This window comes from Malus sylvestris, chromosome 9, assembly GCF_916048215.2.
Source record: "Malus sylvestris chromosome 9, drMalSylv7.2, whole genome shotgun sequence".
Taxonomy (NCBI): Eukaryota; Viridiplantae; Streptophyta; class Magnoliopsida; order Rosales; family Rosaceae; genus Malus; species Malus sylvestris.
The window spans coordinates 16,539,134-16,564,934 of NC_062268.1; the positions used below are offsets into that span (position 1 = coordinate 16,539,134).

The following is a 25,801-nucleotide window of genomic DNA, read 5'->3' on the forward strand; positions in this document are numbered from 1 at the left end:
CGACCCCCTTAACTGGGATCCTTAGGCCAATTACTTGTGGTTCCAAATTTTCTTTAGAACTTCGGCTTTTGGTAGTGTTGTCCTTTATCGTATACAACTTAGATTGGATGAAAAATTGAAAATGATATATAGTTACTGGAGTTTTCTACTTAACCAAGCAGTGTGTTTCAAAGTACTTTACTTGATTCGCGGCTTTGATTTCAGTCTTTCATCGAGGGTACAATTATAGCTTAGAGTTTAGGTTGCGATTAACCACATTTTTTAAACCGAAGACAAGCAATCGAGATGGCGTCATTGATATGGTCAATGTCATGATACTGTGAACTCACAGTTGTTGATTTGTTGTCCATATTCATATACATATATATAGGAGGAATGTATATATATAAAAAAGATAAAACGCTATTTAGTGATTCCAGCATTGATTACTGTTGACTTTTTCTTCCTATTCAAGAGAAATGGTGTCAAGAAAGTAGAAATAAGTAAAAGATGATTTTGTTGCACTTTGTAATACTAATCATCCTCGCAAAAGTAAGGCAAAGGAACAACGACATAAACATGGAAAATTTTAACAACCTAAACTTTGATTGAGTTTGTCGAACAATATTTTAATTGAAAATGACCAATACCAAGATCAATATCCTGTTGATAGAAGACAACGAATGACCTGGTCATTTTTTCATGTTCTTCATCATTTGATTCTCCAATAAGTAGGGAAAAAAACAAAATGCTCTTGCAGCTTGTCCTTTTGATGGCTCAACAAATAAAGCAAAAGTCTGTTGAAATTAATTGTTGCATGTGAAACAAAAATTCAAGAATCTCCTTTGGTCTTATTTCTTCCATCAAGAGCATTTCAAAATTTTGCTTTTTCTATCAGAGGCAACCAATATTACTTGTTAGTAGGTTTTGCATCCTGTTTCACCACTAACACGATTTTTATTGAAGATTGTTCTATCTGGTGGACATCAAGAATCATGACTAAACCACCATCAACAAAAAGAAAAGTTAAAACTACAACGAAGCATTTAGGACAAATTTTTTATTTGTAATTGCTTTTCCATCATAGAGTCCATTATTATATAGCAAAAGCAAAGCAATTAAGTCAATATTATATAATAACAACGAATCCTCAAACAGAATGTAAAAGCCTGCTTATTATCATCAATTGCTTTTCATAATATTTCAACAAAATGGAGCCCCAGATGAACATCAAAGTGGTGCACAACATGATTCTTCAACTCTTTCAATCAATTTCTATGTGTAATTCCTGTTCCTGAATCATAATATAAACTTATAAGGACAGTTACAACAGTTGCTGTCTCTCCTCTCACTAATACAGTTGCAGTCTCTCCTCCCACTATACAGTTGCTTATTCTTAATTTTTATTCTGGAGCAGTTATTAAATTGGATGTTTTATTTGTTTACTTGTCCTCCACATCCCAAGGCCTCGTGTAACTAGGTCCTAATTAGGCCTCAGAGGAAGATTGCCACGAATGCTGTTCTTAAACCCTTTAATGGCCGCAGATGTACAGACCGTGGCGACTGGTAAGAAATAAACGGATTATCCACATGAGGCCAGGCAATCAGTGGCTTATGCCCCCTTTTTCTAGTAGTAGAAGTTTTATTAGATTTTCATTTTTTAGTAGTATAAGTTCTATAAGAGTTTCATGCAGAGCATTGTTTGGCTCCTTATCATAGCCACATGCAAAGCAGCAAAAGTAAGATGAGATATACAGTGGCGGAATTAGGATATCAAATGAAGGGGCCTTCTACAGACATATCAAACAACAATTTGAACTCATACTTTCACCAAAACATTGATAGGCAACATTTTTTGTCCATTACACCCATATTTGTCATCAGTTTTAGAGAGAAATAGAAGTTCATAAACCTCATTATCAAGGTCCACATATTAAGATTTTACTACATATGAAAATAGAAATGAAAATGAATGAAACAATAAAAGAAAAAAAAAAAAGAAGGAAGAAAGGCTAAGATTTTATGGAAAAATTTCTTGTAAATCTCATAAACTTAATGTATATACATTATAGAAAGGAATTTCTAAAAGGACAATCCTTTCCAGGTATATCATACATCATACAAGCCTACAAAGAATTGTACATTTTGTGGGCTGTTGGCAAAGGACTAATATTGTTTATTATTTATTTTAAGATATAATATACTATAAATTAACCTAATGTTTATGGAAACACGAAATTCTAGCAACAAATGAACCATGAACACATGTATAAAGTAATAATTTTTATTACGGAAAGTTTAGGGTTACAATCTCTGATACAAAATCTTAATCCTCTTATTCGATCTTTAGGATGCACAATGTATGTGTAGGGTGGTTGATCCGAGGGATGTAGTGACTTGTTCTCGAACCAAAGAGCATTGCAAGAGTTTGGCTTGTGGAAATGGAGGAACCGACATGTGTAGTGGTGCTTAATGGTTCGCGAAGAATGCAGAGAGTTTTCTAAGTGTGTAGAGTGTTTGAGAGTATGAGTGTCTGAAGGATGTGTAGATATATGAGTGTGAGGACATGTGTGAGTGGATTCCTTCTTTTCTTGAAGCCTCGTATTTATTACCTCTCCATTTCTTGATTAAGGCCATGACTTTCAGCCTAATGGTGATCCTTCAGGCCAGTTGACTTTCTTAGCTCCAAAAGGCATGATTTGACTGAGTCCTAATAGAAGTAGGATTACTGAGGGATCAGACTTAGACGTGGCTCAGTTGAGTCCTGGTTAAATTAAAATTACTAAGGATCAAGATGAGTTTTGATAAAGATTCTAATTATTCTAGGAATCAAAACCTATGGCCGATCGTATAATAAATTAAAGGGTAAAAGACTGTTTACTACCCTCATGTTTCATGGTTTTCAACATTTAATACATCAAGTTTTTTTTGTCTCAGAGTCATACCTAAAGTGTAAATTTTGGAACAGTCTCATACATCCGTTAGTCAAACTGTTAAATTTGCCGTTAATTGTGACGTGGCACCCATGTGGACAATGACGTGGCGCCACGTGTCAGCCACGTTTTTTTTTTGTGACACGTTTTTTTTTTTTTTTTTTTTTTTCTTTCTTCTTCTTCTTTCTTCTTTCTTCTTTCTTCTTCTTCTTCTTCTTCTTCTTCTTCTTCCACCCGACTGCAAACGTTTTTTTTTTTTCTTCCTCCTTCTTCATTCCCCTTCTTCTCCTTCTTCCTTCTTCTTCCTTCTCATTCTCCTTCTCCTTTTTCTTCCTCCGAATTTGGGGAATTTTTTTTTTCTCTTTCTTCTTCTTCTTTCTTTTTTCTTCTTCTTCTTCTTCCACCCGACTGCAAACTTTTTTTTTTTCTTCCTCCTTCTCCTTCTTCCTTCCTCCTTCTTCCTTCCCCTTCTTCTCCTTCTTCCTTCTTCTTCCTTCTCCTTCTCCTTCTCCTTTTTCTTCCTCCGAATCTGGGGATTCTTCTTCTTTCTTCTTTCTTCTTCTTCTTCTTCTTTCTTCTTTCTTCTTCTTCTTCTTCTTCCACCCGACTGCAAACTTTTTTTTTTCTTCCTCCTTCTCCTTCTTCCTTCCTCCTTCTTCCTTCCCCTTCTTCTCCTTCTTCCTTCTTCTTCCTTCTCCTTCTCCTTCTCTTTTTTCTTCCTCCGAATCTGGGGAATTTTTTTTTTCCTGCTTCCTTCTCCTTCCTCCTTATTCCTTCTTCTTATTCTTCTTCTTCCTCTGAATCTGCCCAGATTCGTTTTTTTTTCCCTTCTTTCTTCTTCTTCCTCCTTCTTCCTTCTTTCTTCTTCCTTCCCCTTCTTCTCCTTCCCCTTCTTTTTCTTCTTCTTCTTCTTCTTCTTCCTCCGAATCTGGGGAAGTTTTTTTTTTTTTTTCTTCTCCTTCCTCCTTCTTCCTTCCTCTTCTTCTTCTTCCTCCAAATCTGCCCAGATTCGGCTTTTTTTTTTTCTTTTTTCTTTTTTCTTCTTCTTCTTCCTTCGACTGCAACTTTTTTTCTTTTCTTTTTTTCCTTCCTTCTTCTTCTTCTTCTTCTCCTTCTTCCTCCTTCTTCTTCATCTTCCTCAAAAAAAAAAAAAAAAAAAAACCGAATCTGGGCAGATTCGGAGGAAGAAGAAGAAGAAGAAGAAGAAGAGGAAGGAAGAAGGAGGAAGAAGGAGGAAGAAAAAAAAACTTCCCCAGATTCGGAGGAAGAGAAGGAAGAAGGAGAAGAAGGGGAAGGAAGGAGGAGGAAGGAAAAAAAAATGTTGCAGTCGGGTGGAAGAAGAAGAAGAAGAAGAAGAAGAAAAGAAGGAAAAAAAAAACGTGGCTGACACGTGGCGCCCAGTCATTGTCCACATGGGCGCCACGTCACAATTAACGGAAAATTTAACAGTTTGATTAACGGATGTATGAGACTGTCCCAAAATTTACACTTTAGGTATGACTCTGAGACGAAAAAAACTTGATGTACTAAATGTTGAAAACCATGAAACATGAGGGTAGTAAACAGTCTTTTACCCTAAATTAAATGCAGAAAAAGACTAGGTTTAGAATCCTAGTTCAAGTCAAGGAAGTTGAGACTAGCAAGAGATTAGATTTCGGTTAAAGAGGAGACTGAAGAGATAATGTCAAGCTTGATTATCACGAAATCCTGATGATTGCTGAGAAGGCATAGTCCTGTAAGGCTCTTACCTCGACAAGGTCAGTTATCACCAAATCCGCCCCTATAAATAGAAGTGGTTTTGCAATGTGAAAAGCCTCTTCAGCTCAACACACAAACTCAAATGTTCAACGCGAAATCTCACTCTATGCGAAACATTCTTACACCATTGAGAAAAACACTAATATCCTAACCTTTTGTCAGCAAATCTTTAGTTTGGATTAACAACGCTGTGTTAACAATTGCGACATACACAGTTGGATTAACATCACTGGAGTTGCAGAATCATGCGAATAAGAAGCATCTTCAGTTTGGATTATCGTCACTGCTTTGAGATTGATTGGTTATCCATCGAAGTCTCTGCTGATAAAATGTCTTTGATTCTTTCGCAAAACGAGGTCACTTCATTAGTTTTCTCGCGAAGTAAAGTGTTCTATGATTGGTTACTCTCAGGTGCACTTCAGAGTTCGGCATTTAGATGGCCGAACGAAGTTCATCATAAAGACGCTCATATCATTTGAGTATCTTTTCCTTTACAACCTTATATTGAGTAAGCGCACTATGTTATCACGAATATAGTTGAAGTTGCCAAACCTGGTGCAGAAAATCCTGAACTTCACAGTGAAATAAATAACCTTGTCTTTAGGTTCTAGAACCCTAAGCCGAGAGCGTTCATTCCTTTGTAGTAGTTGCTTAAGTGGAGAAGTTAGCAGCACATTTGACACCACACCACCACATCCATTTTACTTGTCCGATGGAGCTCAGTTGCCAGTTGGCAAGCTCGCATTCATAAGAATGACGTAGTTAGCTTAATAGTTATTTGCCTACACGCCACATAGACTTTCTAATTTCTAGGTTCAACATAAACATACATGCATGATAGGAGAACTAGGATTTTCTTAACAAAAATGGAAAAACGAAGAAGTCAGATAACTTAAAAATAGGAGAACCAAATCAGATTAACTCACACTTTTTTTTTATTCCATATGTATTATTTTGAGAAGTGAAATGATTCTCCTATGAAGCACAGATAGGGATGCAACAATACTATATGACATGACGATACGAAAAACCTCTCAAACTACTATACGATACGCTATAGATAAGATATTTAAAATATAAAGTAATAGGGAAACTTTGGTTCCATATGTATTAGTAAACACTGGTCTGATTTTTTATTCCCTAAATATTTAATGACATATTTTAAGAAGTAAAATGTTCTCCTATGAAGCACGGATAGGGATACAACATACGACACGACACAATGCAATAACACGAAAAATCTCTCATAACTAGGACATGATACGCTAAAGATATGGCAATAAAAAAATATAAAGTAACAAGGAAACTATCTATGGTTCCATATGTAGTAGTAACCCTTAGTTTGATTTCTGATTCCCTAGATATTTGATTACATATTTTAAGAAGTGAAATGATTCTCCTATGAAGCACTAATAAGGATACAACGATACGATATGACACGATGCCACGGTGCAAAATATCTCTCAAAATTATGATACGATACGCTATAGATATGATAATTGAGAATATAAAGTAACCTAGCCTTGGGCTTTTGCTCTTTTAACGTAGCCCTCCAAGGCTTCAGCCTGATACATTTCCATTATGTTACCTAGCCAAACCCACCACCTCATGTATTGACGGATTTTTCGAGATTTTTCTTTCTTAGAATTGGAAGAAAAAAATTGAAATAACCGTTCAAAATTTCACCTATACCTTTTAGGGAAATTTTGGTTTTAGTCCCTAATTGACTAAAATCTTAGATTGAATAAAATCTTAGATTGAGACTTTATCAATTTGAATATTTTTATTGAAGGACGAAATGTCAAATTTAGTATTAGTTAAGAAATTTAATAACAAAATTATTAAATCCTTATGCGCCAAGTCTTTTGTTAGCTTCAAGTACTCCATATTTTTTTTATAGTCTATTTCAAAGTCTTTCTAGGTCTTCCCCAACCCTTCTTGCCTTGAGTCTCCATCTCATTGTTGCATCTTCTAACCAGAGCATCTGTAGGTCTTCGGTTCACGTGTCTAACCATCTTAACTGATTTTCTTTCATCATATCTTTAATTGCGGCCACTCCTACTTTACCTCAGATGTCATTGTTATTAATCCTATAATTTCTCATATGCCCACATATGCAACGAAGCATTCTTATCTCTACTACACTCATTTTCCACGTGTTGCTTTATGACCGCCCAACATTCCAGATCATAAAGCATCGCTGGCATTAGTGTCGTCCTACTAAATTTTCTCTTAAACTTTAGTGACTTGTAATATTTTTATTATTGAAATAATGACATGGACAAAAATCAAAGGATGGAGATGACTATTGATAGTGGTGTTATGGAGCCTGGGATAAGTCTGGAGGTGAAATCGGATTCAAAGGGTTTGATCCAAATACAAGAGGCCACGGCTGATGTGGCACTTGACGTTTATCTGCTAGTTTTAAAACAACAAAGCATGTGGCTCATTGGTCATTGGGGTTTTAATGTTCCTGCACGTCATGGGTTCGAACTTGCTAGGTTAACATCCTTTATCTTTTTTTTTTTAACCAAAAAACTAAAACACCTTACCAAAACTAACCATTTTTGGCTGGTTGATATGAAACAATCTTTTGAGCCATGATTTTAAATTTTTGTTTGAATCTAATGTTAACTTTTATTTAAAAAAACTAAAACACCTTACCAAAACTAACCATTTTTGGCTGGTTGATATGAAACAATCTTTTGAGCCATGATTTTAAATTTTTGTTTGAATCTAATGTTAACTTTTATTTTTATCAAAGTTCGTAACAAGTAATGTAACATTCCACATCGTTCAGGGGAGTGGATCCTCTATGCCTTATATGTATATTCTCATCTCTCTCTAGCACGAGGATTTTTGGGAGCTCACTGGCTTTGGGTTTCATCGGAACTCCGAAGTTAAGTGAGTTTGCGTGAGAGCAATCCCATGATGGGTGACCTACTGGGAAGTTTTCGTGTGAGTTTCCAGAAACAAAACCGTGAGGGTGTAGTCGGGGCTCAAAGCGGAAAATATTGTGCTACGGCAGAATTGAGCCCGGGATGTGGTGGAGCCCAGGTTGGGATGTGACAAGTTATGTTTTTATGATATAATTATTTCAATACGAAATTTTACATACATTTTAAGGATCTATACTATTGTTTGGTTAAAATTTTCCATGCCATTACCAAAAAAAAAAAAAAAAAAAAAACCCTTTAGTTTTATCTCATTAGCTATATAGCTATATTTTATCTAATTTCTTTCATATGGTTTAAAGGCCCCTCCTATTCTGAATTTCTAGCTCCGCCACTACACATAGTTAAGCATGGCGGGAGATTTGGCTAGGATGAGCTAGGTCCGGAGTTTCTCTTTAATATTTTAGCAGAAGATGCAAATGTAACTGTTCGTATTTAAACTTTAATAAAATTCCATTTTTCGACAAAAAAAATTGTAAAAAGGAATAAGGTTTCAATCAATGAAATTAAAAAAAATGAGGGATGAGAACTTAATTTCTCCAAAGTAGTATATAACAATAAAAATACAAAAATTTAAAACATATTTAGTAACACAAAACTTCACATTCATCATCCAAATTCAAGTTTATTTGATTTATTGGAGAAGAAAAGTTTTGGAATCTAAATCTATTGATATATAGAAGTATGAGAATCGTATTCATATAGTTTTAGTATAGGCAAGCTCTTCATATTCATAAGGTTTCAACAGGAGCTTTGTCTCCTATTAATTTTCTTATTTTAGTTTCTTCTGTGAAAGTGTAAAAACAACCTGGATGTGTCACAAATCCAGTATATGCGTATCTATTAAGTCAAAGTTGTATTTATTGACCATAATACGTATAGATGAGTATCTGAGAATATTCGACAGCCAACTAAATATCAAATGCCAGAGACATGAACAAACTGAAGTATTCGTGCTTCATAGTAATTCTCATATTCATGTTTAATAAAATGCAAAAAAAATATAAAGAAAACTCAAAAAAATTTATTCAAATTCCTATTCTCTTTAAATAAACGCACTACTTCGAATAATTTAGTGTACTTGGGTTGACAAATGTCTTATATCTTTGATTGCAAACAAGAAAAAGAAAAGGAAAAATGAAGAAGAAAACATTTCAAACATATCAATATACTTTCCACAAGAATCCAGCTAAGACCTAATCCAAATCACTCAATGAACTAAACCAATTGTCACATTTTCATTCAACTGTGTACCTGCAGATTGATCCTCTCTGAGGAAAAGATAAGTCTCCCAAGAGTGGGACCTGGCAAATACACTGACAGGGATCCACCACCCTGCATGTGAGACACGTGTACGTGCCCACCCATCTCTGAGTGAGCAAAGGATTAATCCACTATAGCCCAGACAAGTCTCACAGAAAGATGCTGCATCTTTTAGCCCTTTGCGACAAACCTTAACAGGGGCCACCATATACATTGCTTGTACTGCTCTCAAACATTAAATTCACCACCCCCACTGAACTTACACTTTCATGTCATGCATCCATTTCTCTCTCATCTCTTCATATTTTCGGAGTGATCAGAACCTAGCTGTGGCTAGGTAGCTAGTACATTTTCAGTTCACTGTTTCTTTTTGTTACCTCTTTCTCTGCTGCTTAATCATACAGGTCGAGCACAAGAGCTAGCTTCCTTTGTCTCTATTGATCTCTCTTTTTACTTTTTATCTTCTTCTGCCTTGGCTGCAATACTACTTTGAGAGAGAGAGAGAGAGAGAGATGGGACATCACTCATGCTGCAGCAAACAGAAAGTGAAGAGGGGGCTATGGTCTCCGGAGGAAGATGAAAAACTCATCAACTGCATTACAACATATGGCCATGGCTGCTGGAGCTCAGTTCCTCAACTTGCAGGTACCCTCTTCCTTCTCTCTGTACATCTATATATACATGTATCTTATTAATAATTAATTGATCTATATATGTTTTGGATTGTGCGGGATTTTGGTTGCTAATTAACCCATTACAATTTGTTGCCTAAGTTTTCAACTTTTTATTTAAATTTTTGTGTTTAAATTTGCTTCCATGAGGCCAGGCCTTCAGAGATGTGGAAAGAGCTGCAGACTGAGATGGACAAATTATTTGAGACCAGACTTGAAACGTGGGAGCTTCTCTCCCCAAGAAGCTGCACTCATCATCGAACTCCATAGCATTCTAGGCAACAAGTATAAATATTTGAACTTTTTAATATTAGTTCATCACCATTGTGTATGTTTCGGAAGCAGTTATTGACAGTCCAAGAAAGTCATTAGGCACTTTAAATTTACAAAAACACAAGTAAAAGTTAAAAGAGTGCAAGATGACATTTTTGAAGTGCCAGTAACAACTCTCTATGTTTTTATGTTAATTGTAATAATCTTGATACGTAAATTATAAGCAGATGGGCTCAGATAGCCAAGCACCTGCCAGGAAGAACAGATAATGAAGTGAAGAACTTTTGGAACTCAAGCATAAAAAAGAAGCTCATCCCTCATGAAGTTAATCCTGCATTTGCCTCCTTTTCTAGTGATCATATTCACAACTCTAGAAGTCATGGCTCTGAGGAAGGTTTCTTCACTCTCAATACAAACCCTAATTTGGGTTCTCAACCACAAGACCAGCTATACCTCCCCATTGTTCCATCACCAACTCCATCACTAGGTCTCGATTATCATGGTGATTTTAATAACATTCTCAAGTTAGACCAGACCAGTTACGCTTCCAATTTCGTCGATCATTTTTTGCCGCCTTTCCAATTACCATCAAATAATTCATCCTCATGTGAATCCTCATCATGGTCTTTAGGCTATCAGCCCCATTGCCAATATGATCCAAATGTTCAACAAGTTCAAAATTTCAGCATCAATGAAGCTGCAGCTGCACAGTATAATAATATTGGTAATGAGCTCATGGTTCCAATTAGTATGGCATCGTCAGCGCCAGCCGCTTATGAAATCATTGATAGTAATGCTTGTGGAATCCCAATACTATACCCATCTGATACACAAGAACTTGATTCACTTACCAAATTATCATGTTTTACTTCTGATCATGGGTCTCACCCTCAAGATCTTCAATTTCCATCCAACCAGTTGGAGTGCATTAAGGCAATCATGTCCTCGTTGCCATCGTCTTCATCATCGTTGTAGCTTCTACCGGCATCTTCATCCTTGTCACCTCCAATTTGTCGCAAACCTTAATGTTCATTGAAGCTGCTGGGAAGCCTAGCTGGTTAGACATAGTATTAAATTTGCGAATTGTATGGTTGATTAAAATAATGGTACGGATTCCCTGATTTGGTGGATTAGGAGGAAGGGATCCAGGATCCCTTTCATATCTTTCTATCTTGACATTTGAATAAGGTGATGATATTCTCATTACCAGAAAACCTAAATGTTGCTAGTTCAGGCTCCTTAGGGAGTAATGTTTGTTGAAACTCCATAAATTTGTATCTCCTTTCACATGTTGCTCACTTAATTTTATTCTTATCAAAATACTCTTTGAATATCGTTTATTCTGTACTCTAGGACCTGCCTGCTTCACTATTATTTGGAAAATATATATGCACTTCCTTTTCTCCTTCTGCACACTCATATATTTCTTTATGTTTGATTGATCCAGTCCAAAGACAACAACAAAAAATAGTAATGTACAGGAAGAGAAGACGGATGTGAAATCACTTTCCTATTGTTTTCCTATTATGTCCATCTTTTTTCACTGTTTCCGAAAACACCGGATAAAGTACAAAAAGTATGCCTTCTAGTCAAACCTTAAAAAATAATTTAGGCAAAGTATTGTTGGTACACCTAGCAGTACTAGGAAGTTGATTTTCGCACATTGTTTTGAGCATCTCACGTAATATTCTTTATTTACAATGATTAGATTAAATAAATCAAATAAATCAAATAAAAATAACTAATAAAATTAAACAGAGATGTATATGAAAAGAAAAGGAGTGTTAATCTTTTCCGTACAAACAAAAGATTCTTGAGACAAGGCACTTTATATCGGAAAGGGATCCTATGCATGAGACAAGGCACTTTTTCTCATAAAGGGATCATCTTCGGATTCATTCTTTCTAATCCATCAAATTAGGAAATTCGTGTCAGTGAAATTTGACCCAACGGTTACAAACAGAGATTTGCTTTAAACGTTATAATAACTTCAGTTGTTGGATCAATTTTTAATGACACAGATTCTTTAATTTGATGAATTAAAAGAAAAGGATCCGGATCCCTTTTCCTTTTTCGAGTCTTGATTGTAGAAGCAGTACTTTAAGGCCATCTCCAACCGATGGTTGGTCAGAGGGTTCGTTTTAGCCCTTTGGCCCTCTAAGATTTTCCAAGATATTAATATTTTAATGAACAGTACATGACCATATTTGCCTCCGTCTCCAACTGAGGATCATAGGGCCAAACATAATTTATTATTTAAAAATGTTTTTAAATGTTTTTAAAAATGTTGTTTAAGTTTCATGTTGTATAATTTTTATGTTGGTTAATGTTATTTAATGTTGTTTCATATTGTTTAATGTTGTTTCATGTTACTTAATTTAATTTTATGTTGTATACTGGCTTAGGAAGTTATAGGAAAAAAAATAGAATTTAAAAAAAATGGAATTAAAAAAAATATGAAATAAAAAGATATGAAATAAATGTGAAATAGAAGTTATAGGAAAAAAATGGAATTAAAAAAAATATGAAATAAATTTTGTGAAATAGAAGTTATAGGAAAAAATAGAAGTTATATGAAAAATTTTGTAAATAAAAAATAATAATAAAACTGTAAAAAAAAAATCAAATGCAACGGCTACTAGCTGTTGCATTTGAATTTTTTCTTAAGAAATCATGTTGGTTATAACCGACAGTAATACATTTATATTAAATAATAGCTTGTATTCCTGTCGGTTATAACCGACAGAAATAACAAAACATTAAAAAAAAAATAGCCAGCCCTCCAGCCTCTCTGATTCCGTGGGGCCCTCCTAGATTCCAGAGCCCTCTGGCCTAGCCCTCGGTTGGAGAAGGTTTTCCGGTTATTTTCGACCCTCTGGACCCTTCGGTTGGAGATGGCCTAAGCGAGTTCAAATGGACCAGCTTTGGTCTCCAATATAGATGATGATAAATGTTCATTTGGAAATTGATAATGAACAATGTTTAATACTAAAATTAAATCAAATTACCTAAAAACTCAAACTTTAGTGCATAAAGAAGAAATCACTACTCTAGCCAAATTCACTAAGTTTAGGTTTACTAATATTCTAATAAATTAGTAATATTAGCATCTCCATTATTTGTTGGTCAAAATTAATAATCGTATAATTTCTTGATGAAATTTATATTGGCGTGGAGTGACAAACTCACATTTCATAATCCTTCTAGTGAATCATAATTATAACAAACAATGTAATCACGAGCGAAACTTGTTGCAAACCTTAAGGTGAATGATAATTTAAACAATGTAATCGTGAGAGAAACTTGCGTGTTACTGGGTGTATATGCCCCTTTGTAACCCACAATGAGAAAACAGGCCAGAATTCATAAACTTGACCTTGCTTTTCAAGGCTGTGTTGTTCGAATCCTCGTAAAACAGCAACATGCCGAACCAGAATCACCCAGAAAAGGAAATCAACTACTAAACTGGCAAACATTATCAAATTCTGAGATAACAAGAAATTTGTGACAATCATAAATACATGGAACGTGATTTAATAGCCGACACCTTCAAGGTTGCCAGAAAAAAATGTCATCAAACTAATTCTTGTTCCGGTAAAGAAGCCTCGGCACTCCAAGGCTAAACAACTACAAAAGAAACCAAACATTACCATGATCCAAAGGCAAACTTCTCTACTAGATCCCAAGGTAAGACTAGACCAGAGAAAGAAATGTTAAGCTGTGACCCTTGCTCGACCCTTTGCTATTCTTCTAGCTATTACTCTTCGTCCACCCTTGGTTGCCTTGCTGTTCATGTCATAATGTGTCAGTCACACATGCAAAATCTACATATTACTGGTTGATTTGAAGCTTGAAATACGAGAAAACACGAGTCACAAAAGTAAGCGTTCTCATAAGTTGATCTGACTGAAAAACTAGCATTTACATTGAAAAGCAAAACTAGCATTTACAATGAAAAGTGTATACAGGTTCAATGACAGTAATGGCCATGGTTAACTTTGATTATCCCTTATCCAGATAACTAAATATGTGTGTGTGTGTGTGAGAGAAAGAGAGAGAGAGAGAGAGAGAGAGACCGAGCAAAAAATCCATGGTTCCTCTTCCGCCGGATGGTACTAGGCTGGAAGGTTCGCTTTGGAAATAATAGCATTGGCTCTGTTGATGAAGATTCATCTCCTGAGGAATAAAACATATATGATTATGACTGAAAGGAACAAAATGGAGTTGCTGTCAATATTACATGTTAAGTTTTACACTGTCGGCATACTTCGCAGGCATTGCCTTTTGGACAAAAATCTTTTCTTTTTGGTTTCTTTGGGTATTTAAAACATCAGAAGTTGGGTTCCCATTCTCCAATGACAACTACAATTCTAACAGGGTAGAACAGTAAAGGACATGAAATAGAGATTTTTACACAAATAACTTCTGAGCTATATAATTTGACACAGACATTTCTTAACCTATTACAATAATATTCTCTCTGTAATTTTTCTACCAAAAAAAAAAACAGCATAGATTTCAGAAAGAAACTTGCTTCTGCCCAGCATTAGCATTACCAAAATATGTCGATTTGAAGGCTGTTCTTGCTGGTCAATTATTGTACATGATTGAACCCAATCTAACGACTTTAAGCAACTATTCACTCTATATGTGATGGTCATGATCGAATACCAATGATTTCCATCATTTTGCAAAAGTTTGAAAAAAAATGACAAAGAAATATACTTGAGTGCCTAAAAACGTAAAATATAGTTGCGTGCCTAAAAACGTAAAATGCCAGTTACAGAACAAAATGTTTGATGTTAGATGTGCATTAGGACTTCAAGAACAATATCCATAAAGTGACTACAGGCCAAGCTTACGTGACTACTTAAGTTTCAGATCCCCAACACCCCAAAATCTATGAAGTCAAAGCATCCAGGCACGCACAATTTAGAGGTCTGAAAGGTGCCAGTGAAGGACATGCTTAGAAGCTAAACAATGTTTATATGCTCATATACAACTCGGGGAATATGACATAATTCTACTGAAATGCTTAATTCTGTTCAAAACGAAAAACCGAAAACTATGAACAAAGCCAATCAAAATTCTCATTAAGATTCACTTCATTTCCCAAATTAAAGTCAACCACCCACTCCTCACTATAAGTGTAAATATTTACACTCCAAATAAATCTCTCTACTTTGTACAGTCCTGAAATGCGCACCGTAGAACGAAACTGCTGATTCTAGTATTTTCCAACATTTTCTCAGCAACCAAACAGTCCATTAATTCAAAATAATGAACAAAAAAGTACAAATTTCCCGTACAAAAATCCAAAATTAGCAGAAACCGATGATGAGAGAGTGAGAGAGAGTACCGTCAGGTAAGTACAACGGAAGATAAGGGAGGCCGCAGGGGTACCAAAACCCTTCAGAGGAGACCCGTTTCAGCGATTCGGCATCGTTTTGGGGAAAGCGGAGGGAGGTGTCGTAGTGGGAGAGAGACGGGAACAGCTTGGGAGTGATTCCGAGGCCGTGAGATACAATCTGGCGATTCGGATTCGGGTTCGGGTGGAGCAATGGCTTGGATACTAACCGGTTCACGAGGGAAGCTCCGGTTCGAATTAGGGTTTTGGACGCCATTTCTTGGAAGAAGATGGAGCTGCTTGATTTCTGCTAAAACCTATGTAGCGACCGGAGAGAAGGGGCGGGTGGATAGGTGTGGACGACACCAATTTTATTGTCGTTTGGGAAATAGTGAGAGCTAATAAAGGAGACTGAAGTTGCAAACGAATTTCATACCTATATTCCACAAGCACAAGTTCGATTCTTGGGACGTTTGAATCACACAACCGTGGTCATAGAGAAGTTAAAAATATGGCCTAATCGGATAAATGGTCTCCGTGGTGATAAGGTATTCGGATGATAGTCCCTGTGGTAAAAAAATTCGGATTTAAACCTCTGTGGTCTAAGTCTGTTAGGATTTATGCCCTTCTGTTAAATAATGCTGACGTGGCTGCCAAATGTCTGCCACGTGGCAAAAATAATAATTTTTAATTTTTTTTTTAAAAACCTGAATTTTTACAAAAAAAAAAAAAAAAAAAAAACCCCAGAAACTCCCCCCGCCCTCCGCCCGTCCCCCCCCCCCCGGCCGGACTTCTTCTCCTTCTTCTTCCCGCCGGAGGCCAGCTCCCCCCCTCCCCGCCGTGCGACCCTCCTCCCTCTCCTTCTTCCTTCTTCTTCTTCTTCCCGCCGGTCTCCCCGCACGACTCCTCCCTCTCCCTCTTCCTTCTTCTTCTTCTTCTTCTTCTTCTTCTTCTTCTTCTTCTTCTTCTTCTTCTTCCCGCCGGAGCCCTCTCCCTCTTCCTTCTTCTTCTTCTTGCAGATCTGGGTTTGTTTTTTTTTTATTTTTTTTTATTTTTGTAAAAATTCAGGTTTTAAAAAAAAAATTAAAAATTATTATTTTTGCCACGTGGCAGACATTTGGCAGCCACATGGCATATATGTGGTAGCTACATCAACATTATTTAACAGAAAGACATAAATCCTAACAGACTTATACCACAGGGGTTTAAATCCTAACAGACTTAGACCACAAGGGTTTAAATCCGATTTTTTTTACCACAGGGGCTATCATCCGAATACCTTATGACCACGGGGACCATTTACCCAATTAGGCCTAAAAATATCTCTATGAGTCTTTCTGATTTCCAAAAAGGTGGGCTGTTGTGACGAAACTACTAATTGATTCTTTAAAAAAAAATATATATATAGAGGAGACTAGACTTGTCTTTAAACTGCATTTTAGTCCTTGAAAAAAGAATCTATTTTCGGTTGTCCTCCAACTTTCATTTTCGTAACCATTTTCGTCCTTTCCGTCTATTTTGTTTATTTTTCTGTTAATTTGAGGGGTAACTTAATTCTCTTTTTGTATTTGAAGAAAATAAAAATGAAAGAGTTAATTATAAATATGGACCATGAACTTATTCTCGCATTTCATTTTTTTTTTTACTAAATTCTTGCCGTGTTTATTTTTGTTTTTAGATTTTGGGGTGGTTATTAGAGCATTTTAAACTAACCGAAATTAGTCCCACTTAGTTCCAAATTTTATACTCGCAAGCAAACTAATCGTTCGATAGTATAGAAAGCAAGCACTTAATATCATCCCACATAAATTAATCTAATTCTTAACAACTAACTTAAATCCAATTGCAACGTAGTGAAATGTAACAAAGATTGATAAATAATGATGGTTTTGAGAGTTTATACTAAAAGTTAAAAAAAAAAAAAATGAAAACAAGAACATGTGATCACAATACAAAAGTGGCAGCCAAGAAAACAAGTTGTAATTCAATCGAGTAAAACACTAGAGCGTCCGACTCTCCATAACCAATCATACTTATTTCCCACAACGAATTATTCACAAGTACTGAATCTCATTTTCCTAATTCATGTAGTATCTATGGCATCTAGACTATTATGTATATTCCATTATGCAACCATCCATGGCATCTAGATTAGTTTAACATAATGAAACTCACTACGATCAGTAGAAATTTATATAAAGACTACACAAATCTTAGAGTATGGCATTTACTACTAGGTAATTTATGGTATCTATTTGCAAGAAGCTATCACTCAAGTTGAAAACATGGCATCTGCACAACTTGCATCACATTTACTAAGAGAAAGTCAAGATGGTAGCTAATCACCAAGACTAAAACCAAACATATAAGCATAGCAAACTGTCACACAATGGTGGTCACAGAGAGGTTAAAAATGTTCTTGTGAGTCTTTTTGATTTCCAAAAAGGTGGACTGCCATGACGAAGCCATTAACTAATTCCTTTAAAAAATATATATATATAGAGGAGACTAGACTTGTCTTCAAACTGCATTTTGGTCCTTGAAAAAAGAATCTATTTTCGGTTGTCCTCCAGCTTTCATTTTTGTAACCATTTTCGTCCTTTCCGTCTATTTTGTTTATTTTTCTGTTAATTTGAGGGGTAACTTAATTCTCTTTTTGTATTTGAAGAAAATAAAAATGAAAGAGTTAATTATAAATATGGTCCATGAACTTATTCTCGCATTTAATTTTCTTTAGTAAATTCTTGCCGTGTTTATTTTTGTTTTTAGATTTTGGAGTGGTTATTAGAGCATTTTAAACTAACCGAAATTAGTCCAACTTAGTTCCAAATTTTAAACTCGCGAGCAAACAAATCGTTCAATAGTATAGAAAGCAAGCACTTAATATCATCCCACATAAATTAATCTAATTCTTAACAACTAACTTAAATCCAATTGCAACGTAGTGAAATTTAACAAAGATTGATAAATAATGATGGTTTTGAGAGTTGATACTAAAAGTTACAACAACAACAACAAAGCCTTTTCCCACTAAGTTAAAAAAAAAAAAACAAATGAAAACAAGAACATGTGATCACAATACAAAAGGTGGCTGCCAAGAAAACAAGTTATAATTCAACCGAGTAAAACAGTAGAGCGTCCGACTCTCCATAACTGATCCTACTTATTTTCCACAACAAATTATTAACAAGTATTGAATCTCACTGGTAGTCAAATTTTCCTAATTCATGTAATATCTATGGCATCTAGACTATTACGTATATTCCATTATGCAACCATCCATGGCATCTAGATTAGTTTAACATAATGAAACTCACTACGATCAGTAGAAATTTATATAAAGACTACACAAATATTAGAGTATGGCATTTACTACTAGGTAATTTATGGTATTTATTTGCATGAAGCTATCACTCAAGTTGAAAACATGGCATCTGCACAACTTGCATCAAATTTACTAAGAGAAAGTCAAGATGGTAGCTAATCACCAAGACTAAAACCAAGCATATAAGCATAACAAATTGTCACATCCCGGCACGATATTGTCCACTTTGGGCCTCGACCACGCCCTCATGGTTTTGTTTTTGGGAGCTCACACGAGAACTTCCCAGTGGGTCATCCATCATGGGATTCCTCTCGTGCGAACTCGCTTAACTTCGAAATTCCATTGGAACCCAAAGTCAGTGAGCTCCCAAAAGGCTTCGTGCTAGGTAGAGATGAGAATATACATATAAGGCTTACAGGATCCACTCCCCTGGGCGATGTGAGATGTTACAAAACTGATACACCTCAACCCAGAAATTCCATTGAACTCCGAATCGAGTTGTGCTGGCCGACACCTGGAGGGTGACGAAGCCATAAAGTGTAGTGTAGTGGAAAAAGAATGTGAATAAATTTAAACCTAAAAGTGCCTAAACGAAGGAGTGCGCGGGTGAGAGGGATTGAACCCTTTTCACACGTGATGTTAGAGCATAAGATAATATAATTAATAGGATGGAGGTTATACCACTGAAGGTAACCATCTCTTAAGATTTGCCAGAATCCTTGTAAATACGTAAGCACAGTTACTAAACCTAAAGGGGCGAAAAACAAAGTTGAGTGGATCAGCAAAACATTTTGTAAAAACCTTTATTTTCGAATATACTAACCCATTGCCATAAAACAAATATAGTTTCCTTAAAACGTACTACGTAAGTATGTAAACAATAATACAACAGCATTATAACCAGAAATATGCCACGTCATGATATATAAATGCCACAGTAATAAAATCATGTGATAATCAAGTATAGCTAAGTGCTCATCCCTCTAAGCTAACACACGAGTTCGAACATATAATTTCTGACACAAACAGGACCGGGTGTAATCAATACGCTCTAGTACTACGATCACGTGAAGATTGGTACAGAAGCACGTCACATACAAGTCGGATTGCTTAATGCAATTTGCCAGATAAGACTGGCACCTAACTTGGATCCAAGGCGAGCGAATGGTGCGATGTGAACATACATGTGAAGGACTGGTTCTGGCCCTGGGGCGAGTACTAACACCGGTGCAGCAAGATGAGCATGTACATATATGTATGAATGTCATGACAGTAATATCCTAACCATATAGCTGTATTTATCACATTTAATATCACAATAACGAATACTTGACAATATAAGCATAAAAGTGAAGTAACTACGCATTTAGGGAAACTATCAATATGTATAAGTATAAAATAAACTGCCCACTCACTGATACGCAGTTGAAACGAAGCCTCCTAGCCTTGCTTGACCTCGTACCTCCTCATGATATGTTTCCCCTATATGTGAAATTACTTATTAACTTAGTTTAATAACACATTCACGGAAACTTAAATAAAACCTTCGTAGATTTCTCAAACATAGGGTTTGAATACATGAAATCAATCTACTAGACGTCACGAACCTACACAAATTGAAAGAAGGTTAATCGGAGGCCGGACGCGCTGCCATAAGTAGCTGTATTGGCATCCACGAGCTACACGCCTCAAGGACCTATATGAGACCACGCTCGCTCACGCGCCTGCGAGTACGGCTATACTCACCTTCTTCGTAAGTTCCTGCATTTGTAGGTTGAAGGTCTAACTTCTAGAGCTCCCAACGAGCTCGATTCTCAACCAAAAATAATTCTACAAAGATCAAATTAAAGCTAGGAATGTAATGAATCGATCCTATTCATAAAAAGTTCAAATGTGGTCCGTGTCGTCTAGAACTTTGGCTTAAATGTGGCCAAATGGTCACGGTCAACTTTTCCCAGAAATCTGGGAATTTCTTCCCAACTTCCAGAGTTGATTTCTAACTCAATAGTTACCTAAACTCAATGATTCAAAATCCATTTTAAAGTTAGAAATATAGAGAACAAGTCTATACCTATTATGAGTCCAGTCGTAGTCGAGGTTGGCTAGAAAAATGGCCTGAAGGTGGCCAAATTGCCACGGGTCCGAGTTTCCAAAAATCTGGGAAATTTTATCCTAACTTTGAAGGCAAATTTCTAGTTCGCTACCTAACCATTTTCAGTGTTCTACTTATATATTTGAAGCTCGTAATGAGGGGAACAAGATCATACCATCATGAGGTCAAAACATGGTTAGAGTAGGCGGGAAAAGTGATATGAAAGTGGCTCAACGGTCACGGTTCTTTCAATCCAAAAATCTAGGGAAAAATTTCATTTCATCCTTTCAGTCACAAACCCTACCAAAATAAGTTTAAAACCCTAAAATCATTTACAACCAACGAAGAAGAATGATGAGAGGGTGTTCCTGAGGCCAACCTTGGTTGTGAACGGGAGAAACTCACCAGAGCAAGTTGAACTCGAAGTAGACCTTCTTGTGCACCCAGAGAGCTCAGTTCTCGAATGAGGGCTGGTAGTTGGGATAGTAATAGTGGTTCAGTGGTCTGAGGGATTGCCGAAGAGGTGAGGTGGTGATTGGTGTTGGTGGTGCAGTGCGCGGCTGCATTGGTTTTCATAGAGGGTGATAGGGTTTGAGAGGAAGAGTCTTCGGGGAGAGAGATGAAAGATAGTGAGGTTTGAACTTTCTGAAAATTGGTTTGGGTTATGGGTTTGTGAGGTCTGATTTCGGATTGGTTGCCAACATTGAGGGAAATGATGTGAGTGGTAGAGAGTGAAACCGGGAAAAGGAAATGTTGAAATTGATTGGTGGATGAGATGGGGGAAAATGGATCCCCTTTTGAGGGGATTGATGGATTTTGTACAATTTTTAATGTACAAAATCTACCCCTCTACAATGTTTCAAGCATTGGTAAAATTGTACGTTCGTGTACAAAATACCCATAGTTAACGTACTTTAACAGAGTGTAACATTTTTGTTATAGGTCTGATTCGAGTCTAATACGCTCTCACGCGTTCGTAGCGATGAGTACTAATGTAATAAGAAACCAGGAAAAATAAACTGGAAGACGAAACCACGTCCACGTCAGATTCCACTTTTGTCCAAAAAGGGTAAAATCGTCAACTCACACCAACATAAAAGAAATTAAAGTGAAAAGTAAGGACGGGTTGTCACAATCTACCCTCTTAAGAAAATTTCATCCCCGAAATTTAAAATCATTTGTTACACAAAGCTCAAAGATAGGGAAGAATAAAATATATGTACTAACGAAGAAATCAGGTCAGAATGGTTGTACAAAAAGGGAAAATGCCGCTCCGTCGTGATTTAGAGTGCATTATTCCTTTCTCATGCCTCCAATTCATACTTTCTTTCTTCTTTTGTACAATACTATAATATACTAGTTTTCTCAAAACAAAACGTCGAAAATATTTATATGTACTAACATCCCATCGAAAATACATATAAATAGCAACATAAGGTTAAGGTAGTTGTACCGATTTAAAACTGAACATAGGATTTTCTCTACTATTCTCCTGTGCGTCGCGTACTGCGAAAGTAAGTACATAATATCCTTGGGTCGAGCCCAAGTAATAAATAGGTAAAATCAACAAACACATAAGTAAGTACTAGGTAAGCACTAATGTAAAAGAACCTACATATTTACTTGCTTAACAAATCCAACAAATAAGTCCTTGATACTACGGTTTGCAGCTCGTGATATCGACAACTCATTGTTGTCATGATAAGCAAGTAACAAATTCTCGAGAGTGCAATATTACCATCATGCCCTCATTGGGAAATACACAAACAATGTCTAATCAAGTCTCTACCGTGCTCACGCACTACCCCCTTTGGGTAACAACAACAATAAGATAACATTTCTATAATGCGAACTCACACAATTGAACACTTGTTCATAAAACTCATCTTTCAAGCAAGTGCTAAGCAAAGAATCTCCATTCCAAATCTCAATAGTGTCACAACAAAGACCAATATTTTTGTAACCCTAGTTACAAGCATTTGTAGTGGAGATAAGTGTCTAATATGATCATGCTACAACAAAAGAGCAGATAAATACAACATGCCATAAAGGTCCAGGTAAGTCGTTCAGACTAGTCGTTAGTTTGAGAGTGAAATGTAGCCGATAACAAAACTTACTACACGTGGCCTTCAAAAAAGACCATCCCAATAATTGGTAGTAAAACTCGCATCATGATGAGATATAATAGTGGCACACCTGCCATGTAGTCGAGCCAACGTAGTTGTAATATCCCAAGAATTTATTATCGAAGAAGAGAAATATTTGGAAAAATATGTTGTGCTTATTTATTGAAAAGGTTTTCATATGAAGGTAGTGAACGTCATTGCGAGTTCGTATCATTTTTCGGATTATTTTTCGGAACTTAGATGAATTTTTAATGGAATTTACAAGCTGAACCAATGATGAAGTGCCACGTGTAAGCCAAGGTGTGGCTGATTCTTTCCACGTGACAGTAGATAGGATGACCAGCAAGAGGGTGTTATGGTTAGTGTCATTTTATCTTGACAACACCTGGAGTAGAGATGGACCAAAAGAAAAGGAAAAGAGAGATCAGATTTCCTTCTTGCGTACACATGGCAAGCTGCCATTGGACCACAAATGAAGGGAAACGGTGCTGGTGCACATATATATATCTATATATATTGGATTGTTGGTTTTCTTCTTATCGCGGAAAGATTGCGGAGAGGAAGCAAGGAGCTTCATCTCATTGTCTAAATCAAACACCATTTTTCTCTTAACTTTTGATTTGGAAGTCCGAATTTGATTCCGCTTTCGTGGGGAAGAGTACTACAAACCGCAGGTAATAATTTATGGATTTGCTGTAGATTTTGAAAGATGCCATTTTTGGGATTTATTCCTACACAAGCCTTAATCTTCAAATATAAATGTTGTTTATGGTGGATCAAGCTTATTGGAAGCTTAACTGAAGGAATTGAGGTTAATTTCTACATGGGATAGCTGCTGCAAACCCTAGAATTATTTCATGGTTATTAAACCTTGGTATTTTGTGGCTGTTACGAAATGAAAGGAACTTGGTGAACTTGAATGGTGATTTGGTACTTAGAAATCATAATAAATGGGTTTGGACATGTTTTGGATTGAAAGACAGGAGGAACCAATCTGGAAAATAGCCATGAATATCACTATTCACGCTGCAGGGACCAAACTGAAATATAAGTTTCAGATTTGGGGCCATTTTGAAGTTCTCTGAAAGTTTGGGGCAGTTTTGTTATTACCCGAAGGCTTGGGACAAAACTGTGATTTTAGAATTGTTTTGGAGGCAGGTGCTTACTATTAGGCAGCATGTATATAATTGAGAAACTTATGAGGACCCAAATAAGAAAGAAAAATGTTTTTAAAGGTCCAACTGAGATAAGGTGATGTTAAGCCTAATATCGGAATTATAAAATAAAGGAGCTTATGTTGGTTGCTAGATATAGGGATTATATAGTGATATAGTTTATTTGTTGGATCAGGGACTCCAGTTACAGCGACGTTTGTGTTTAATCGAGGTGTGGTAAAGGACATTGTTTGCTTGCTGGACTCCAGGTAGGGGAAATACGGCAAACCTTTACAGATATTGATTCTATTAAATTTCGTGAAGTACTATATTTGTGTTGGTTGATTAATGTGGTTGGACATTGTTTGGATTATTGCTTCAGTTGGTTGTTTACTTGTTAGTACTACTGGAATGTTATTCGTTGAGATATATTGTGACATGTGAAAGATGTAATAACGTTACTTGTGCATCACTCATTTGTCAGAAGTGGTTGGAACTTTGTTGGTGAGAAAGGAATTTGGAAAGAGGGTAATGGAAATGATCTTTTGTGTAGTTGAGCCAAACTCTTAGTAGGTACCAAGTCTCAGGCGAGCCCACAGTGCACAGTTTCTTTGAGGGTAATTCGGGATTGGCGACGAAGGGTTTTGGCAAGATGACTAACAAAATGGGAAATTGGGATAATTGAGTTACATGGGCTTAATTTGTATATTAAAACATTCGAACCACCACTGCAGAGGTAAAATGCATGGTATGGGACGTGCAGGTCCGCGTGTTTTATTATATGAATTAACGGGTAGAGATGAAGAGTATTGTATTGCACTCATGCATTGTTGATGATAATGATTTGGTACTTGATTACATGATTTTATTACACTTAATTTAATATTGTCAATTTACTGTGATAAGGTTATGTCCCTATTGAGCTGTTGAAGCTCACCCCTTTATTGTTATGCAGGTTTACTAACTAAACTGTCAAAAGAGTAGACGAGATGAGATCGAATTAGATGTGAGGCTAGAATTGTATTTATTTATTTATTTTTAGCTTTGTAAAGAATTCTGGATTTCTTTTTATAAGAGGAGTTTAATTTTCCAACCCGTGTCAATTTCCTTTTATTTATTTAGCTTTTAACTCGCGTTTCGGACTCGGGATCGAGTTTTTACTACCGACCCTAGGTCTGGGGCGTGACAGTAGTCCACAACGCCTTAGTAAGCAATTCTATAGAGAAGTTCCCTCGAACTTAGTGAGATAGTGACTACGTTGAGAAGGCTAAAAGAATATTCGAGAATTTGAGGATTAAAGCAAGTCCATTAAATCTAGGGTATGAGAAAGCTGGATCGAATGCAAAACATCAATTACAATGGTAGTTTTCGAGATTTTGCAATCACCACGGTAAAGATTCATTCAATTGAGTAATTGCTGGGTGATTTAGAAATTAATGGTCAAGACTGCACTCCCAACGTCAACGGTTTTTCTAAACAGTGCAATACGAAGTGCAGTAGGGTAGACATGTACCCAAGGTTAACTAGAATACCTTCTAGCACCAGGAGGTGAAAATGTTGTCCTTTTGAACCAACAGAAAGCGAATTGACTTGTCACGTCAATCGTTAATCACCATACATCACCAAAATCTCCACATGTACAAGAACTCATACTAGGAGCGTATGGCAATATTTTCCTATCTCTACTTAGATATAGGAAGTAATTAAAACCACAAGAATGATGATTTGATCATTTGTAGGTATCGTCAAACCAATACTCGTGAATCTCGACTAGAATGGGATACGACAAATTAAAGACGTTTAAGAATAGATACGTTTTTTGTTACTGTAGCAGTAAATACGTTTGCACGACCGGGATAATACACGATAATGCAATCGTAGACATTTGGTTTAGTTCTTCCAACGTTGTTGGTAGAATTTAGCTCT

General features: G+C 36.2%; 2 protein-coding genes and 1 long non-coding RNA gene across 5 annotated transcripts; 2 read left to right on the plus strand and 1 right to left on the minus strand.

Moving 5' to 3' along the window:
• Positions 1-9,240: 9,240 nt before the first annotated feature.
• Positions 9,241-11,177, plus strand: LOC126583243 (transcription factor MYB61-like). Of its 3 annotated transcripts, XM_050247573.1 has the most exons (4): positions 9,241-9,532; positions 9,714-9,843; positions 10,056-10,333; positions 10,463-11,177. In XM_050247573.1, exons 1-4 carry the CDS (start codon positions 9,400-9,402, stop codon positions 10,804-10,806), a joined length of 885 nt encoding a protein of 294 aa, XP_050103530.1. In that variant the 5' UTR covers positions 9,241-9,399; the 3' UTR covers positions 10,807-11,177. The 3 variants fall into 3 exon arrangements, with proteins under 3 accessions (XP_050103530.1, XP_050103528.1, XP_050103529.1); XM_050247571.1 differs by having other exon boundaries at positions 10,056-11,177; XM_050247572.1 differs by having other exon boundaries at positions 10,059-11,177.
• Positions 11,178-13,292: 2,115 nt separating this feature from the next.
• On the minus strand, positions 13,293-15,569 carry LOC126633724 (uncharacterized). The gene is made up of 3 exons (XM_050304300.1): positions 15,191-15,569; positions 13,908-14,007; positions 13,293-13,617 (listed from the first exon to the last, which is right to left on the minus strand). The coding sequence occupies exons 1-3, from the start codon at positions 15,453-15,455 to the stop codon at positions 13,545-13,547; spliced, it is 438 nt and encodes a 145-aa protein (XP_050160257.1). The 5' UTR covers positions 15,456-15,569; the 3' UTR covers positions 13,293-13,544.
• Positions 15,570-23,133: 7,564 nt separating this feature from the next.
• LOC126634304 (uncharacterized) lies at positions 23,134-24,968 on the plus strand. Its single transcript, XR_007627276.1, has 3 exons — positions 23,134-23,395; positions 24,072-24,144; positions 24,831-24,968. It is a non-coding gene; the product is annotated as an uncharacterized LOC126634304 (long non-coding RNA).
• The last annotated feature ends 833 nt before the right edge of the window (positions 24,969-25,801 follow it).